This window comes from Vombatus ursinus, unplaced genomic scaffold (assembly GCF_900497805.2).
Source record: "Vombatus ursinus unplaced genomic scaffold, bare-nosed wombat genome assembly UNPS02014791.1, whole genome shotgun sequence".
In the NCBI taxonomy this organism is placed as follows: Eukaryota; Metazoa; Chordata; class Mammalia; order Diprotodontia; family Vombatidae; genus Vombatus; species Vombatus ursinus.
Genome location: NW_020954569.1, coordinates 57,530,720 through 57,551,987, shown reverse-complemented (window position 1 = coordinate 57,551,987; position 21,268 = coordinate 57,530,720). Strand labels below are relative to the sequence as shown.

General features: G+C 33.8%; 1 protein-coding gene across 1 annotated transcript in view; it reads right to left on the bottom strand.

The window, feature by feature from the left end:
• Positions 1-21,268, bottom strand: part of PIK3C3 (phosphatidylinositol 3-kinase catalytic subunit type 3) — a 184,911-nt gene that overhangs the window by 149,907 nt on the left and 13,736 nt on the right. The window contains exons 5-9 of the mRNA XM_027869092.1: positions 15,395-15,481; positions 13,696-13,791; positions 11,453-11,524; positions 8,795-8,899; positions 7,901-7,993 (exon numbers count right to left, since the gene is read on the bottom strand). Coding sequence (XP_027724893.1) covers positions 7,901-7,993; positions 8,795-8,899; positions 11,453-11,524; positions 13,696-13,791; positions 15,395-15,481 — 453 coding nt within the window. The remainder of the gene's footprint in view (positions 1-7,900; positions 7,994-8,794; positions 8,900-11,452; positions 11,525-13,695; positions 13,792-15,394; positions 15,482-21,268) is intronic.

Sequence of the window (21,268 nt, the reverse complement as noted above, 5' to 3'; positions counted from 1 at the left end):
GCAATATGAGTGACCACACTGACAAGATCACAGTTCCTCTGACTGCAAAAATTATAGCTTTCGAGGCAGCTAGATGGCATAGTAGATACAGCACCAGTCGTGGATTCAGGAAGACCTGAGCTCAAATCTGGCCTCAGACACTTGACATCTAGCTGTGTGACCCGGGGCAAATCACTTCACCCCACTGCCTCACCAAAAAAAAAAAATAAATAAATCATAGCTTTCTTTCTACCTCTAGACTATAATATATATATAACAAAACTATAGTGTCAGTTTGGAAAATAAGTGAAATCACTTCACAGATTCCATATTAATGATTTTTTCAACAACCTTATTTCTTTTATTGGAGGTTGGTAGTTCCCCCCAAATTTTTTGATGGGAAAACTAATCCCAATAGTGGAGTAATAAATATGGTATGAGAGCATAAGCTAAAAACACATGATCTTTTGTCATTCTGTATTCAAGAAGTCAGATTACATTAACAAATTTTGAAAAATTAAAAAAAACATATGAAGATCTAAAGCTTAACAGAAAACTACTACTACTGAAAGATAAATCACCACCAGTTTGTTTTCCAAACTAATCTTTCTCCCAAGAAATCACCATGTTGTCTTTTTTTCTCCCTAAAAAAAAAACAAAAACTATTTTGCTTCAGTGGCTGAACACTAGATGTCCTAAATCACACATTTTTAAGAACTTGGAACTGGAAAAAAAGAGAGCAAGAAACAAGGGGGTGGGGTGGGGGGAAAGAGCTGAGGCAAAGAGATAGGGGGAAAGGAAGGAGGAGAAGAGAAGTGGGGAGAGGTAAAGAGAGAAAGGGAGGGAGGGGGGACAGAAGGAAAAAGAAAGAGGGAATGGAAGACAGAAACAGAGAAGAGAGAAGAAAGAAGAAAGGGACAGGGAGAGAAAGGGAAGGGTGGGGAGGAAAGAACATGATAGGAGGGAATATTTGTTTACAAAAATTCATTTTAAACTATCAAAGGATAAAAATGTGCCTGTATAAATAATTCTTCTGGACACTTCAAGGCCGATATTTATTTAGCTTACTCAAAAGAATTTCTAGAGCATTAGAAAATATAATTCACCCTTCACTAGTCATCATAAAAATCCTGTAATATGTTCTGAGGCTTGAAGTTTCATTGCCCAGCTTTCCAAAATGTGAAAGCAACTGGTTAAATGAAATATATAACACACTTTCTATCACTTGAACATTTGATTTCTCACTTTTCTGGATGTAATTGAATTTCAGTAAGAAGTGACTACTTATCTAAACACACACTAATTTTTGCAAGACTTTGTGCATGTGGCAGTTCTGTCCTATAAATTTGCTCGATGAATTTTTTTTAAATTTTTTTAACAATTTTTAATTAAGGTTTTGAGTTACAAATTCTATCATTTCCCCCATCCCTCCTCACTGAGATGGTAAGCAATCAAATACAGGTTATTATATGTGCAATTCTGTAAAACATTTCCATATTAGTCATTTTGTATAAGAAAACTTGAATAACAGAAAAAAATGAAAGAAAGAAAGTGAAAAATAGCATGCTTCAGTCTGTATCCAATCAATATCAGTTCCTTCTCCGGAGGCGGACAGTACACTTCATCATTAGTCCTTTGGGATTGTCTTGGATCATTGTATTGCTAAGAATGGCTAAGTCATTCCCAGTTCTTCATTGAACAATATTGCTGTTACTGTGTACAATGTTCTCCTGGTTCTGTTCCCTTTACTATGCATCAGTTCCTGTAAATCTCTCCAGGTTTTTCTGAAATCATCCTGCTTGTCATTTTTAATAGCACAGTAATCTTTCACTATAATCATATACCACAGCTTATGTAGCCACTTCCCCAAATGATGAGCTTCCCTTTGATTTCCAATTCTTAGCTACCACAAAAAGAGCTGCTATACATATTTTTGTACAAATAAGTCCTTTTCCATTTTTTTTTTGGATGTCTTTGGGATACAGACCTAGCAGTGGTATTGCTGGATCATAGGGTATGTACAGTTTTATAGCCCTTTGGACATAGTTCCAAATTGTTCTCCAGAATGGTTGGTTTAGTTCACAATTCCACCAACAATGCAATAGTGTCCAAGTTTTCCCACATCCCCTCCAAAATCCAACATTTTCCTTTTCTGTCATATTAGCTACTCTGATAAGTATGAGGTGGTACCTCAGAGTTGTTTTAATTTGCATTTCTATGATCAACAGAGATTTAGAGCATTTTTTCATATGACTATAGATAGCTTTGATTTCTTTGTCTGAAAACTGTTCATATCCTTTGACCATTTATCAACTGGGGAATGACTTGCATTTTTATAAATCTGACTCAATTCTCTATATGAGAAATAAGGTCTTTATCAGAGATACTTCTTACAAAAATTTTTCCCCAGTTTTCTGCTTTCCTTTTAATTTTGGCTGCACTGGTTTTATTTGTGTAAAAACTTTTTAATTTTATATAATCAAAATTATTCTACATTTTGCAATGCTCTCTATATCTTCTTTGGTCCTAAATTCTTCCCTTATCCATAAATCCAACAGATAAACAATTCCATGCTCTCTTAATCTGCCTATGCATCACCATTTATGAGTAAATCACATACCCATTTTGACTTTATCTTGGTATAAGGTGTGAGATGTTGGTCTACTCCTAATTTCTACCACACTGTTTTCTAATTTCCCTGTCAGTTTTGGTCAAACAATAAATTTTTGTTCCAAAAGCTTGGATCTGTGGGTTTATCATACACTAGAATACTATGGTCATTTACTATAATGTACCTATAGGTACTATATTTGTACCTAATTTATTCCACTGATTAACCACTCTATTTCTTAGCCAGCACCAGATTGTTTTGATAATTACCACTTTCTAATATAGTATGAGATCTGGTATGATTAGAACACTTTCTTTCACATTTTTTAAAAATCGATTCCCTTGATACACTTGAGCTTTTATTCTTCCAATGAATTGTGTGGTTTTTTTTTTGGCTGTATAAAATAATTTTTTGATAGTTTGGTATGGCACTGAATAAATAGATTAATTTAGATAGAACTGTCATTTTTATTATATTGACTCAGCTTACCCATGAGCAAAAGATATTTTTTCAATTGTTTAGATCTGATTTTATTTGTGTGAAAAGTGTTTTATAGTTGTGTTCATGTATTTCCTGGGTTTGTCTTGGCAAGTAGACTCCCAAGTATTTGATATTGTCTATAGTTATTTTAAATGAAATTTCTCTTTTTATCTCCTGCTGCTGGACTTTGTTGGTAGCATACATAAATGCTGATGATTGAGGTGGGTTTATTTTGTATCCTGAAACTCTGCTAAAGTTGTTAATAACTTCAAGTTATTTTTTAGTTGATTCCCTAGGATTTTCTAATTATAACATCATATCATTTGCAAAAAGTGATATTTCCTTTCCACACTGCCTATTCTAATTCTTTTAATTACTTTTTCTTCTCTTATTGCAATAGCTAACATTTCAAGTATAATATTAAATAATGTAGGTGATAATGGGCATCCTTCTTTCACCTCGTTTGTATTTGGAAGGCTTCTAGATTATCCCCATTACAGATAAAGCTTGCTGATGGTTTTAGATAAATATTACTTATCATTTTAAGGTTAAGTTCCATCCTATCTTTTCTAGTTTTTTTAAATAAGAATGGGTACTGTATTTTCTCAAAGGTTTTTCCTTTATCTATTGAGATAATCATATGATTTCTGTTGGTTTTAATACTGATGTGATCAATTGTGCTAAGAGTTTTCATAATATTGAACCAGCCCTGCATTACTGGCATAAATCCCACCTGGTCATGGTGTATGATCCTGGTGATACATTGCTGTAATCTCTTTGTTAGTAATTTATTTAAAAATTTTGCCTCAATATTCATTAGGGAAATTGGTCTATAATTCTCTTTCTTTGTTTTGGCTCTTCCTTGTTTGGGTATCAGCACCACATTTGTGTCATAAAAGGAATTTTGTAGGACAACTTCTTCACCTATTTTCCAAATAGTTTATATAGTATCGGGGTTAATTGTTCTTTAAATGTTTGGTAGAATTCACTTACGAATCCATCTGGTCCTTGGGATATTTTTCTTAGGAAGTTCATTGATCACTTGTTCAATTTCCTTTTCTAAGATTGGGTTAAGTATTTTATTTCTTCGTCTGTTAATCTAGGTAATTTATATTTTGGTAGATATTCATCCATTTCATCTAGATTGTCAAATTTATTGGCATATAATTGAGCAAAACAGTTCCTAACTCCTAACAATTGTCTTACTTTACTCTTCATTGGTGGTGAATTCACCCTTTTCATTTCTGATACTACTAATTTGGTTTTCTTTTCTTTTTTAAGTCAAAGTAACCAATGGTTTATCTATTTTATTGAAAGTGTTTTTTGTTTTCTTTTTTTCATAAAACCAGCTCCTAGTTTTATTTATTAATTCAATGGTTTTCTTACTTTCAATTCTATTAATCTCTCCTTTGATTTTCAGGATTTCCAATTTGGTGTTTAATTGGGGATTTTTAATTTGTTCTTTTTCAGTTTTTTTAGTTGTATGCCCAATTCATTGATCTGCTTTTTCTGTATTTTATTGATGTAAGCAATCAGAGATATACATTTCCCCCAAGTACTACTTTGGCTGCATCTCATAAATTTTGGTATGTTATCTCATTGTTGCCATTTTCTTTAATGAAATTATCGATTGTCTCTATGATTTGTTCTTTGACCCATTGTTTTTTAGGATAAGATAATTTAATTTTCAATTAATTTTTAATCTCTCTTTCCACTGTCCATTATTGAATGTAATTTTTATTGCATTATGATCTGAAAAGAATGTGTTTACTATTTTTGCTTTTCTGTATTTAATTGTGAAGTTTCTGTGTCCTAATATAGTCAATTTTTGTGTAGGTGCCATATACTGCTGAGAAAAAGGTATATTCGTTTCTATTTCCATTCAATTTTTTCCAGAGATCTATCATATCTAACTTTTCCAGAATGTTATTCATCTCCTTAATTTCTTTTGTGTTTATTTTTTGGTTAGATTTATCTAGTTCTGAGAGGGGAAAGTTGAAGTCCCCCACTAGAATAGTTTTATTTCCATGAGTTCTTGAGTCTGTACATTTTAGCTGGCTTAATTTGATATCTTGTAGTTCAGTTCAGGTTAGATTATATTGCATTCAATACATTATTTCTTGAAACCTAGCTTATATGAAAACTATGTGACCAGTCATTTTTTGCTAAACAACCTTCAAGTCCTTTGGATATAAAATTCTGACTACAGAATTCAAAGACTTCCCAGAAGTTAGTTTCAGCCACCCCTTTCCCTTCAGTAAGCCTATTTTTCTCGTTCTGATTTTTTGCTACCTCACCTGCTTCTTTCTACCTAGTGCATCATAAATAGTCTCATTCCTGGTACAGTGATATATGATGGATAAAGCTATGTTGACAGAAGTCTACACTGATTACTTGGCTATGCAAATAAGAGGCACATGCCCTGAGTTTCCATTAACCATCAGTCTCTCTCTTTTGTAGAGTTTCTATATAAACACTATCAAAAAAGGGAACGGGAACATATCTGAAAGTCCTTATACCTAATCTGGCAGTTATAAAAACTCTTGTCCTTTCCCTGAAGTTAAAAAACAAAACCTCAATTGAAGAAATAGTCAGGGACTAGACTAAGGTCTGAAACACAACCTAAATACGGAATGGGCCCAAAATAGAGGTAAGAGGGATCTAGAAATATTTTGGCTAGAACACTGTTTCAAAGCCCCAGTGTATTTGAGCTCAAATACCAACCCTTTCACTTACTGGACTCTGCTCACTTGTCTCACCTTTTGCCTCCTGGACTGAGGAGGCTCAGGACCTAAATGTCAAGACATTATTAGTCTTTCCCTAAGTCTCAGCAGCCATCTAGCACCTGTGCCCCATAAATTGTAAGGGAATTGACTCATTTTCTGTCATTGATAGGACTACCGAGGTTCAGAATCCCCCAAAAACGTACTATGTAGCCATTAGCTAGCAAAACAAGCACCTAAAGTGGGTGCCTTGCATAATATCTTCTTAAACCTGCCAGACTAACTACAAACCCATAATCAGGAAGATAAATTCAAGCATTTAAGGAGACTAAAGGGAAGGGAACTAGTTAAGAGTCTATTATAATACTTTAAGCAAATAATAAAGGCAGTATTTAACATAACTGCAATGAAATGGAACCAAGGGAAAAAACAAGAAAGGCAGGAAGAAAGTTGAATAAATAGAAATGGCTACAAATCAAAGAAGATTGTAGTCAGTTAGTCAACAAACATTTGATTAAGGGCCTATTATATGCCAGGCACTGTGATAAGCTCTGGGAATGCGGAAAAAAAAAGGAAAAAAAGGAAAAAGACAATCTTTGCTTTTGAGGAGCTCAGAGTGTAATGTGAGAGATAAAATGCAAGTAATTATGTACAAACAAGCCATATACAGGATAAACTGGAAAGAATCAATAGAGGTAGGCACTAGAATTAAGAGGGATCAGGACAAGCTTCCTGTAGAAGGTGAGATTTTAGCTGAGACCTGGAAGAAGACAGGGAAGGTAGGAGGCAAAGATAAAGAGGGAGAAAATCCCAGGCATGAGAGACAGTCAGGGAAAATACCCAATGTCTAGAGATGAAATATCTCATTCAAGGAACAGCATGAAAGGAAGCATCACCGGTTGAAAATGCATATTGTGGGGACAGCTAGATGGCACAATGGATAGAGCACCTGCACTCAGGAAGACCTGAGTTCAAATTTGGCCTCAGACACCTGATACTTACTAGCTGTGTGACCCTGGGCAAGTCATTTTACCCCATTGCCTCACAAAAAAAAAAAGAAAAGAAAAGAAAGAGTATGTTGTACAGTAGGAGGGGGAAGGAGAAGAGCTATATAAGGTATAAGAAGCCTGGGATGTTGGGGGATGTTAATAAGAGGAGCTATCTTTTAAAGGATTTTAAAAGTCAAACAGAGGATTTTATATTTGATTCTGTAGATCAGAGCCACTGAAAAGTAGGGGAGGGTGACTTGTCAGATCTGCACTTAAGAAAAATCACTCTGATAGCAGTGTGGAGGATAGCCTGAAGTGGAGAAAGACCTGTGGCAGGCAGACCAACCAAAGACTACTGAAATAGTCCAGGCATGAGATGATGAAGTCCCTGCACAAGGATGGTGGCACTATCAGAGGAAAGAAGGGAACATACTCAAGAGATGATATCAAGATGAAATTGACAGGTTGTATATGGGTGATGAAAGTGAGGAGTCAAGGATGACACTTAGGTTGTGAGCCTGGGGGAATGGAAAGATGGTAAATGTCCTTGGCAAAGAAAGGAAAGTTTGGAAGGGGGGAGAGTTTGAGAAAATAAAAAATAATGAGTTCAGTTTTGGACATGCTGAGTTTAATACATCTACAGAACGTTCATTTAGAGAGTTCTATATTAGGTGGAGATGTGAGACTAGAGGTCAGCCAAGGAGGTTAGGATTAGATAAGCAGATTTGAGAATCAACAGCATAGAGATGATAACTGAATCCATTAGAAAAGATAAGATCATCAAGTAAAAAAAATACAGAGAAGAGAAAGAAGCCTAAAGTCAAGGTTTGGGGTGAACAGTATAGTAACATAAGGAGAAATAGCCAGTGAGCATGGGGAATGGATAATGTTAGTACAATTATTAGCATGAATAATTTATTTAGCCCATTCTTTAAACTCTTTCTTAGAGCCCAGCTCTTAATTATTGTTACTTAACTTTATATTAAGTGTAACTTTAATACAACTGAGTAGTGAGTACACTTAATTTTTATTTTGCCTTATGAGAAATTGTATGTTCCATAGAAGTTCTAAGAATTTTTATATTACTTGGTACAGAAACAAATAGACATGAAGCTTACCTTTTCTTGATTAGTAAGGTAATATCTAAACTTCCAAACCAGATCTTGTTCTTCATATGTAAGCTGCTTCGTTGGTGGATAACTAACTATAATCTATTAAAAATAATGAAATGTATTTTGTTTGTTAAAAGCTGGATCTCAGATTTTTTTTTTTACCTTAATGATAAACTCCTTGAATAAATACCTCCCAAAATAAGAAAGATACATATGCATATAAGATTCAAATATTTCCCTCACCTTTAAAAGAATCAGAGATTGATATTGATTAATACAGAGCTAGAAAGAACCATGAGGATTATCTTGTTCAACCTCATTTTACAAATTAGTGAACTAAAGCCAAAAAGGTGAAATGACTAACCTAGAGGTAGGTAATAGAGGTAGAATTCAAACCTGATTCTATGGATCCTAGACCAACAGTAACTTAACCACATGCAAATGTCTCTTTAGTTTCACAAAGTTCATGTGTAAGATAAGTAAGTACACATAGCCCCTGATCTTCAGCTGCTTGGAATATATACTCTGGTCTTTGGAGACTTCTCAAAGCCTTCACTCATTCATTCAAAACAATACATATGCATGGTTCAGAACAATCCACCAAAAATTGAGGCATTTTTTTCATAATGAGGCAAAATATTCAGGAATATTTTTCAGTATTAGAGGAAGAACTAAGTACAGGTTCCACCTTCATGGACCTCCATTCAATGAACCTTCAAAAATGATCTGGGAGGCATAGAAAAAATGAAAGAGAAACTAAAAAAAAAATTGGCCAGGATACTACAATTACACTTAACATGAGAAATGTTATCTAAGAATCACTTTAATTTCTTAGATTCTCTGTAAAAAATTCAATACTAACAAAAGGTATAGCACATAATAAAATCAACATTAACTTACATTTAGCTGATCTCTAGTGGCAGCATTAGGTTTGAGATCATGGTCAGATGGTCCACTTCTTAAACTTCGGGCAAGCTTGTGATGTTTGCTTTCAACTAAATTCTCCTATACATAAGTTTAAATTATTATTAAGAATGTATAAGTTCTAATAACCAAGTTGTAAAAAGAATAACAGAACAATTTACTGTAAGTATGACAATTTTATAGGAATATAGTACTTTATATTCCATACTCCTTTAGTCTTTAATGTACTCATTAAATATGCATTATCAACTTGAAAATAGGGAAAATTGAGGAAGAAAATTATAAATTACTAAACACAGAGTCATAGAATGATATAGCTAAAAGGAAACTTAGAGATTATTCAGTCTAAACATATTCTACATATGAAGGAACTGATGATCAAAGAGATTAAATTATATATGCAAAGTCACATGGCTAGCAAACAGCAGGTCTGGGATTTGAACCAATGTCTCCCTTTGCCCCAAGACAATAGGCAGAACAAGCTTCCATACTACTTCTAGATTTACAGTAGCACAGAATTTTACAACAAAAAGGGAGTTCAGGATTTATCTAGTTCTATCAATACACAAAAAACTTCCCCCCTAAAACTGACCTAATTCAGACTCTGCCTGAAGATCTCCAAGTAAGGGGAAGCCACCACCTCTCAAGGTAATTTCTCTTTTATATAAGTCTAACTACTCAGGAAGTTTCCCTGATATTGAGTTTAAATTGCAATTTACGCTCTTTAATTTCTACCTCCTGCTTTAGGTACTGCCTCTGGGAAAACAGAACAAGTCTAGCCCTTCCCCCACGTAACAGATCTTCAAATACTTGAAGCAGTCAGTCGTCAAGCACTTATTAAGCAACAACTGTGTGCTAGGCACTGTACTAAGTTCTGGAGGCACAAAGATTAATTTAAAAAAAAAACAACAACAGTTCTTGCTCTCAAGGAGCTTGCAGTCCAGGGTGGCCTCCAAACTACAATGAGGCATGAGAATACAGCTCTGTGTGAGTATTTCTCTAGTCAATGATTTTCACTATCAATGATAAAGAGTGTAATTCTACCCTAAGAAACCCAGAGTTCAAATACCTACTCTTCCTCTCTGTGTACCCATACATAATCCCTCTTACCCTAAATGATTCAATTCCTAGAACACCCATAATTATAATCACCTGTTGGCAGATTTATTTCTTTGTTAATCCACTGACCTTGATTATGAACTAAATTAACATTCAAGGTATTGTAAAAATGTTAGTGCTATTAAAGCTTAAAACTACATCAAGCCTCTTAGGATATACTGTGTTTTAAAAATCCAAGAGGTAATCAGTACAAAAATACTCAACAGGGGATATTCTCTAAGGTGGGAAGGGTGAGGGATGAAGGAAGACATATACTTATAATCTGAAAGCGAATAGTAACTTAACATGAAGACCTAATTGCTACTCTGGAAACACAATAGAAAATAATAGCAAAAGAACAGATACAGATACAGATACAGATACAGATACCCACACACACACACACACACACACACACACTCTCACACTCACACACACACACATAGTGAAATTGTGAAACTGAATCGCCTGGCTCAGGTAAGAAAGAGGCTTCACATAAGTAAATTATAGTTTTATCCTTTAAATGTCAGATCTTATTTTCTTTTAAACATTTTGGATAGTAATTTTTCTAATATAGATTACACACTTCCCTGACTCCCTAGGCAGAGTACACTGAACATAATTTAAGCTTTTTTTTTTGATGACTCAGGGTCATTATTATGAATATCAATTATTGTACTGTGCTGTAATGCAGTTATACCCTGAGGGGCTATTGAAATATACAGGGTAGTTTGCTTTTACATTAAATGGCCCTAAGAGGGCTATTCTTTTTTAGTTCATGTCCACTTTTTATAGTTTTGGGGGCTTTTTTTTGGTCTTCAATATTACTGTCAAGTTGTCAGTTGTGATTTCTTGCTCCTCCAAATGTGCCTGCCTACAACAGCCCCACCTACTCCTTTGTAATTCGCTGCTTATAATTAAACCAGCTCTGAGTATGGGTCTGTCCTATGACAAAAGTACATAAGGTTTAGTGTATGGACTTTGTAACATCTATATGTCGGATGCTGCTAAGATACTTTTTTTCCCTACATAGAATCAGAGAGACTTATAGTTGACAGGATTCTCTAAAATCATCTAATTCTCCATCGAAAGCAAGAATCTACTCTAAAATATTTGTAACAGATCCAATTCTCTGAACAAAATTTCTAACAGGCAGTTTCACTACCTTGTGAAGAAGTTCATTTCATCCCTGGAAAACTCTAATTTCTTGCCAATTTTCCTTCTGTAGAGTGAAAATCTTCTACACATTGGTTTGCTTCTAATGTAGTGGACTGAATTCTGCTCTCCACAGCTATAAAGAATAAAGTCAATTTCTATTTCATAACTGCCCTTCAAATATTTGAAAGAGATAACACCTGCTTAAATTTCTCTTATCCTCCCTAGTTTCTTCAACCATTTATTTGGGTATTCTAATACAGTTGAGTTTGCCAGCTAAGTGGACTCAAGGTAAGAGTGGTATAGCCATATATTTTGAAAACAGCATGAGGTAAAAAAGCACCATCCCAGGAAATATATTATAAATGCCTTGTAACTCACCATAGACATCTGGGGGTCAGGCACTTTCACTATCTCAAAACTCGTTAAAATTGGGGATGACTCATCACCATCCTAGAGGCCAAAAGAAGGAGGGAGAAAATACATGAGAAAAAGAAAAAAAATACCAATTTAAAATGTTCTAGAAATAGTGAAGAACAATAAATGAGTTTTGGTCCAATTATGTCATATTTTTTGTTGATGATTATGAAAATTCCTATATTTCAATAAGAGGTCTTCTAAGAAAAAGATCTAATATGTTTCTTACCTCCCTCCCCCCCTTTGGGAGCCACAGGGACAAGATACTGATTTAAGGAAAAATCAAAGCCAAAAATCAAAATGTGCAACAGATTTTAGAGAGTGGAAATCCATGGACAATGATGCTTTATTTATTTCTGAAACTTTCATAAAATGATATGATGACTTCATTATATTTAACTGCAAAAATTACCAAGTAGATATGGTGAGTTCAAGGAAATAAAAAGAAAGTATGACACCACATGAGGAAATTATTTTTAACACAAGACAGTCATAATAAACACTGTCCACATAAAGGACCAATGGTATTAAGATTAGAGTTATTTGTGAACAATTCTGAAGTTTATGCCAAGTTATTCACATTAAGTTTCCAAATACTGATATATTTTCCTTTTTAAACAGCCTGCAATAAAATTGGGAAAAGCTGAAAAAGAGAACTATTATAGTTCGACTTCAGTACAGTAATTGAGTCTTACAGAAAGTCACAAATTCCTGTAGCTATTGTTTAACAGGTTGGTTTTCAGTCACAACACCAGAAAACACATTTATCAACCCAACTGTGACAAGTAATCTTCACTTAGACTATCTGTCACAAAAGACAGGTGACAAGAAAGTCTATTTCCATTAGATTCAATACACTGGACCAGCAATCTTTACACTAAGTGGAAGTATGACAGGCTGGGTAGACAGCCACTAATTTATGAACAATTTTCAGGGAGCAGTAGAAAGGGGTCAGGAACTTGTTAAAGCACACTTTCAAAAAATAACCCTAGAAATTCTTTTAATTTCTTTTTTTAGCTACTCTATTATCAATTATTAAATTATTTTAAGTAAATGTAGACTTTTGCCCCTATTTCTCCACATATGTGTAACCATATTATTCTCATTATCTTTGCTTAGACCACAAGCCCCATGAGACCAAGAAATTTATTGTTCAAATCTAATTATACAGAGTATAATAAGTATATGGGCACATGACATTGTTATACAATGCTAATAAGTTAGTATCATTTTAACATTTCACTCTTTAGTGTATAATTTGTTTGTAAAACATTAAATATTAACCACTTTATCTTATTTTATCCCAACTCTCATTTACAGAAGGATTCAAATGGGTCCATTACTTAGAATCTTTAACTTAAAAGCAGGAATACACAGAGCAAAAATAAACTACAAAACAGAATGAAAAGAGAAATAAAATGTATGATTTTAATTCAAAAGTATCACCAAAAATGGTTATGAGCTAACAAAAACAAAAACAAACAAACAAAAAAAAAAACCCACCATCTTTCCTGGCTTTACATCACAAAAATCTCTTAAAGAATTTGGAAAAGAAAACCACCATTCATAAAAGCTTAAGGAAAAAAATATTAAATCATAGAATTAATTTGTCATTTCCAAAGCAGAATACATTGTAATATTTTCTGCATTTTTGCATAACTGTAGCAGTACGATATTTACATTGTTATTATGTTAGCTATTTTAAAAGTTTGGACACATTTGCACAGAGATAGAAATTTTGTGGAGTACATAAAGGTATATCAATAAAATTCACTAAAAGGTGAAGAAAAACTATTTTCTATAACAGAACGAAATAAAATTTTAAATGGTCCCTTGTTCTCACTAAATTTACTATACAAAAAAACTACGTATGGTTCTTCATAATTTTAACGAATCATTAGTATTTAATTTTATGAGTATACTGATGTCTTCCTTGCCAATTTGAAGAACAATAAATCAAAAAGTTTTAATCGCTTGCATTCTTATTGAATTCTGTAATCTAGAACTGCATTACATGAATGATTGGCTTTTGTAATCTTGTTGTAGCTATACTATTTGATTTATATGTACATAAACAGCTGTTGCTGACAGTTGTCTGCTGCTGTCTTGCAACCAAATAATTCATCTCAGCAGGAATGTCAGTAATTTTTTTAATGCTTTCCCTCTATCTGTTTTAAAGAAGCCATAAACAGGTCTAAGGCACATACCTTCTCATAGTACACTATGCCATATTCCTTATCTTCACATTTGACACATCGAAACTCAACCATTAGGTACATAAAATTAGAACTTCGTTTTTCACTCTATAAAAAAAGAGAAACTATATAAAATAAAGGCTGACAGTTTTATAATTTGCATGGATCAGGATATCAAGTAAAAAAATACTTCCTGGTGAGATTATAATTTTTATGTTTCCTAAGGTAAAAACAGTCATTTAAAGTAAAGATATTTAACAGTTCAATCACAGAGGTATTTCTAAATGTGAAATTGAGTATTAGTTTAGGAAAGCCTACTGGCTCAAAGCTAACTATGTATGAAAGAGTATTTATACTATGTATAAAAGAGTATTTATCCTGAATAAAGAAAAATAAGACAATAGAAATTGCTAAATTCAACATTTAAAAACACAAAGAAAATTGAAAATAAATAATTTTACTAAATGTTAAATGGGCTTGGTATTTAATAAGAATGCAAACATTTATTCCCAATTAGTTTTCACAAAAAGTCTATTGCTAGTAAATTTTCAAAATGATTAGGAAAAAGAATTCCCTATTCTCAAATTCCAAATAAGTAACATCTGAAACCATAGTTACTTAAAAAAAATTACAATAGTGACCTTGGAGTAAAACAGAGAACTGAATCAGTAAACAGAAAAAAAAAACAAAAACCTTTATAAGAGTTCATTTTAAGAAAAAGAACACTTAAAGCCACTACCTTCTCCTTTTCCATACAATGATCCAACTGCTCAGAGACTCTAAATGAAGTCTGTCTGTACCCTGTGGTGCTCATTATAGGCTGGGCCATATTACAAAACTGATATTCCTCCCTCCTAATTTGATTAATATAATTGTTATTTTCATTCTCCAGACACAAAATGTTAGGCTTAACATCTGGTACATGGAGACATCATATTCAAAAGTAAATATGTTAAAAAAAAAAACTTCTGAAAATAACTGCACTAATTCCATCCTTTGATAAGACTTTTCCATTCCATTATCATATACACATGATCTCTGTAATATTTCAAGAACTATTAGATTTCTATAAAGAGTCTAGAAAACAGGCAGCATCTTATTTGAGCAGTAAGGATTCTAAAGTTGGATCAGAGTGTCTGAAGTGAGTAGGATCATGAAGACAAAGGAACTAATTTATCTGGTGATGGTAATCTAAGCTTATTTAGAATGCAAACAAGTAAGTAGGATATAAATACTAAACTTTACAGACATCATTTCTGTGATGTGAGATACCTATAAATATACTGTCCTCTTCTTGGTTCTAAAGTCAAACAGAGAAGTCACAGGTGTCCCAAAAAGTTTTCCAGGTACCAAGTTCTAAAAGGACAACATAGGACATCCTCAAGTATGCAAGATGCCCAGCTACCCAAGACCCCACTCTCCTAAAAGATGCATGAATAGAAAAATTATCAAAAAACATATTTTAAAAATAAAATGATACAATCTACTATGAATGCAAGCTGCTTAGCCCTAAACTTTCATGAAAAGATATGCAAGAAAAAGTGTGTGTACATGTGTATAAAGATACATACACACTTACATGTGTATATCTGTATTTATATACACATAACCATATATATTTTAAACATAAGAAATAAAGCTTAATTGCTTTTGTTGTTTAAAATTTAATTAACAAGTTACATATTAATAGAATATAAGGAGGATGACTCACCTCATTAATCATTTCTATTTCTCTAAATGTCAATCTATCCAGCCAATCCACTTTTACCATGTGGCCCTGTCGATGAGCCTTGGTGAGCTATAAAAGAAAAAGAAAGAATTTTAAAAGAAATGTAATTTTTTTAAATGGAGAAAACTGAGATTCTGGGAAAGAATAAGCTGAAATATTTTGAAAAGGAATTAGGAATTACACAAATAAAGTAACTAAAATGTCCATAGCATTTGGCTCATAGATTCATCTACTAGGCATGTATCTCAGGGAAGTCACTGATAAAAAGGAAAAAAAAAACCTTACATACACCAAAATATTTATAGCAGCAGTTTTTATGGTAGCAAAGAACTAGAAACAAAACAAGATACCCACTGACTGAGGAACGGCTAAACAAACTGTGGTACATGGACATAATGAAATGTTACTGAGACTTAAGAAATGACAAATATGAAGAATACAGAAAAATATGGAAAGACTTCAGCAAACTGATGCAAAGTGAAGCAAAGCTAAGAAAACAAAAGGACTACAGTAATGAAAATTGTAAAGAACAATAGCTACAAACAATGAATGTCACCAAATTAACAAAAAACAAGCACAGCCTCAAAGAAGAGAGATGAAAAGATACCTCCCCCTACTCTTTTGCAGATGTAGGAGATCGAGGGATCTCCTTGAAAAGTGCACTGGTTTTAAGAATTTTAAGAATTTTTCAGTTATTGCTCAGTTCTGCTAATATTTTTTTTCCTCTTCTTTCTCTTTTAATTTTTCTTTAAAGTTTATGTGTTTTGTATCATTGCTCTCTGGGAGGTGGGGAAGGAAAGGGACACAGGAACATTTAGGGGATGCAAACACAAAAGTTACAAATAAAAATTTATTTAAAAAAAAACAAAAACAAAAACCTTTAAAGGCCCTCCATAATATGACCTTTTTTTCCCTTTTCACATGCAATTCATTCCAATTAAACTGGATTAAGTCACTGTCCTGACCTTCCCACCTTCAAGCCTTTACTAGTGCTGTTCCCCCTGAATGTCTACCTATTACAGAACTTATTACACTCTATCCTATACTAAAATTATGCATGTATTTATCTTACAAGATTCTCTAAGTCCTCTAAGTAAAAAGATTATTTTACTCATCTCTATAACCCCTATATTGCCTAACATGGTACCTTACACATAGGAGGCAGTCAATAAATGCTTATTAAATTAAACTGAATCAAGAAAAGAACAATGGAGAAGGGGGTCAAGACTTATTATAGTGTTAACTTCACCAATGACTATGAGATTTTTAGGCAAGTCACTTAACCTCTTTTGGTATTAAAGTTTTTCAACAAGTAAAACGGATATAAAAAAATACATCCCCTATTTCACAGAATTGTTGTGAAGTTCAAGTCAAATGGGATAATGGATATTTCAAAAAAGTACAATTATAAAAAATGTACACATATAAAGGTTTATATGCTTTCCTTGATATCATTGCACACACTGCCAAGCTTGCCCAAAAGAGTTATGATAAAGATGACAACAGTTCTTTTCATTCAAATTTGGAATAGGCTCTGGTCATCTCCAGCCCAGTCATCTTTCCATGAAAATTAAAGGCTACCACCAAAAGTCAAACTCATGAAAGAATGCTGATGTGTGATTTATTTCTGTCATAACAGCTTGTATTTCTTTATAAGCTAGAAATGTCAGTGACCTATATCTTTCCAGATAGAAAATCTGCATTCTGTTAAACAGCAGGGTAATGGCACTACAATCTGTTTTGAAATTGGTTCTGAAGAAGTAATCCTCACTAGGGTGCCTATCCCAAGAAAGAGATAGGTCAAGAAAGTAGCAAATGCTTCATTCTTTTCTTTCTAGGCCCAGGGATTTATTTCAATGGAATTCACAAATAGTCATAATACAAAGCACTGAAGGGCAGCATACTGTCACAGAAATAATGGCATAATTATTGAGCCTCCATCCCTGAAGTCTCCAAGAATTAAACAGTATGGGGTTTGAAAAGCTATTAAATCGAAAGAATCCCTAAGAACCAAATAATAACACGTCCATGAAACTGCTTGGGGAACTAATCATGTATTATCAGATTTAATGGGAGGGCAGACACATTTTCAAGGGGCAGAGGGAGGGAGGGAAAGAGTATCAAATCTGCACTCTATTCCACAAAAGGCCAAAAAAAAGTACCTACAAAACAAGCATATACTGGAAAAGTAGAGTAGTGGTAGATGAGGGAGACAAAAACACAAAAGGGAAGAGTTTTAATGGATAAATAATCCCTTATGTTTATAGATATTTTAAAATTTTGAAATCATTTTTCAAATATTTCCATTACTTTACTTCATCCTCCCAATTACAGGATATGTATAAGATATGGAGTCAGAGGAACCGGACTACTTGTGACTCTGGGCAAGTCATGTAAGTACTCTGGGCCTCAGTTTCCTTATCTGTAAAACAGGAGAGTTGTACTAGATGGCTTCTGAAGTCCCATCCCTCCCATGAGTGAATCTATGAATTATGAGTTATCCATGAGGAAACGTAGGTTCAGAATGTTAAGCCACTTGTTCATGGTTAGAGAACTATCCGCTAATGGAGTAAGCACCATGAAACTCAATATCCTGATTACTAGATCCGTGCTATTTCTAGTACACCACATCTTTTCTTGTCAGACAAGTATTTGATAAGTATCTAAAAAATGAATAAATAAGTATTAAGAACTAAGAAAGAAAATTGCTTATTGACACCTGTAAATATGACTCTATCACTAAATAAATGTAAAATGTTTTCTCTTAAGTTTGAACCCTTTTTGACACAGGTCTGTGAGGGAAGAATGAGCAAGAACTCTATATGAAATACTGAGATGACTGTGCTTTTACTGTGTACATACACAAAAAGACATACACAAACACACACACCCCAAAAATACTACTCAGCAGGCTTACAATCTTGACCTTCAACTGCACAAAACAATGGATGAGTTTTATGTAGCCCCAAAAGCCTATTTACTATGTGATTCAGAAAATTAGTTTCTTATTCCTGTCCCTGTCTTCTCAAAAGCATTTAAAGTATATGTTCATGAAAGTGGCAATATCTAGGGCCAGCCCTATAGATATGTTGATGTTGGTTCATGTAATAAGATTAAAACATAAATCAATAAGCTTTTAGGCCTCAATCTGAAAATGGCAAAAACTCATTTAGTCCACTTGTGATAATAGGTCTCAAGACAGAACTAAAAGTTTTTGACAGCCTTAGACAACAGTAAGCGATTCAATAGTTACTGATAAAGATTCGACCACCTAGCATTAGGTATAAACTGCTTCCAAAGGATTCTCTAATGTCCATTATTATTCAAATAGCAAGCAAAAACCAAATCAAAGGGTCCAAATTTATAAAAACTATACATAGTATAAAATTTAGGCAATCCTATAGCTCGGTGATCTTTTTTTCATATAGATGATGATGCCACTTCCTTTTTATTGACCCCAAACTTCCCATGAAAACAAAGGCCCATCTATCTTTTCAATACTTACATTTTACTGATACTGTTTATGGCAGCAAAATATGGAATACCACATCACTGCCTCCAATACCCTCAAGATCAGCCTTTCAAGAGGACAAGCAGGGTGAATGGTGGACATGAATAGACTGCAATGTTACCAAGGCTAACTCTAAAAAAGAACAGGCATTAAGGATGTCATCAAGAAATTGTATGTTGGGAAGAAAATATGGTCTGATCACATGGCAAGATACGTTCTGAGTAATCTACTAGTGCTGTCAGCATCCCAAAGGCAAACTTTTGGAAGAACATGGACAAAAGTCACATGAGTCAGGCAGACATGGATGGGTTTGGATTTACATCCTGAAGGGAAGTACCAAAGCAATGAGAACACTTTGAGTTTTATGTGAGTTATTTGATTAGCCCATTCTACACACAGACCAAAAGAGCCAAATCCCGCAGTACATAAATATGCTGGTTAGGAAGAGAAAAATGACACTACAAATATAGTTTTGCCACAGGTAATAGTCAAGTGCTGCTCCCCACACAAGTAATAAAGATCTAGCTTTATGGTAGAACAATTCTACTGTTCTTCCACACAAAGCCATTGACTGTATCAAACCTAAAGGTCACAATGAAGGATATTTTCCCAAGAAAAACATTGCTAAGTTACTGAGTTAACTGAAACAACTTGAGGAATTTATCAATGTACTCTAAAATGCAATTATATTCATTACAGCCAGAAACTAAGATAATATACACTGTAATGTAATTCACTTAATAAATCAGATTCTCCCTGACGTAAATACCAAAAATTTTTATGAAAAGGAAAATCACAAATCTGCAAAAAGGAAGAAAGAAAGACTCCCAGAAATTGAACTAAAAGTCTCTGAACAAGGATACAGGCTGTGTGAGTGAAGAGAAGAGAATGGTTGAGAGAGAGAGAGAGAGAGAGAGAGAGAGAGAGAGAGAGAGAGGAAGTAGAAACAACAAGATCTGGCCACTCTTTGGATATGGGAGCTGAAGAGGAAAAATAAATCAAGGTTGACTCAAAGGTTGTAATCTGGACTACTAAAATAATAGTGCTATCAAAAGAAATGAGGAAGGCTGGAAAAGGGATAAATTTGGTGGCAAATATTATGACTTTCATTTTGGATATGTAGAGTTTAATACTCAGGAAAAGGGTTTGACAATCATATCAGAAAAAGTAATCCTTTAACAGAAAATTGGACAGAGCTAAAAGCATACATACAGCTATCAAACCATATTTACCAGCAGGCAAAAGCTCTCACAAACAGATAAAAATTGGCAGTAGGACAATGGTAGAATTCAAGGATGATTATGAGTTTGTTTTTCCTCTCAGTAAGTTTAGTTTATTTTTTAAATATCAGAATAGTTTTCCAATGATACCTCTCCCCACGATGAATCTCTTTTATCATAAAATCTTAGCAACACCCAAATGAAAAAGTGACTGCAAATCATTCCACATCCACAGTGCCTACCACTCTACCAAGAAGATGAAGGTATGATTCCTCCTCTTCTCCCTGGAACCAAAATTGGTTACTGCAATCACTTTGAGTTTGTATGTTAGTGTTGGTTCTGGTTTCTTATGGTACAATGATACGTGATGAATCATATACTACATTTTGCTTAGCCATTTCCCAACTGATGAGCACTCTGTTTTGTTTTGATTTTTTTTTTTTTTGGCTCCCACAATGAGTGCTCATATGTTAGACTCTTCTTTTTTTGCCACTGCTCTCCTTGGCATATATGCACAGTATGGTTGGGACAAAGATGAGCAATCTGGGGTCTTTTTTTGTATATTTTCAAATTATTTTTCAATATGGTTAGACCAATTCGCATACTGCCTGATTGACTCTATTCTAATAAACACTTTTCTGAAAGGAAAATTAGAGTCACAGAGTTAGAAAGGCCTGAGTTCAAATCCAGCCTCGGATAATAACCAGTTATATGACCCTGAGCAAATCACTTAGCCTCTGCCTACCTTGGCTTCCCCATTTGGAAAAATGCTTCACAAAATGAAAAGCACTATAAAAGTTCTCGCTGTTGGTGGCAGTAGTAGTAGTGGTGGTGGTGGTAGTAGTAATATCAGCTAAGACTTCCTAACTACAAGTGCAGTACTAATACTTGCCTGACAGGTTTATTGTGAAAATCAAACAAGATAATATATTTAAAGGCATAGTGAAAACTGTGAATAAAGCTCTATATATTGATTTTAATCAAAGAAAATTCTTTTTGAAAACAACTTTTCTTCTGAAAGGAGAAATTTCAGTCTCTCTAAAACCTCAGAGAGCATGATCAAATCCTGTGTTTAAGAATCAATGAAACAGCTGGTCAAAAATACCAAGAAATATTCCTCAAAGA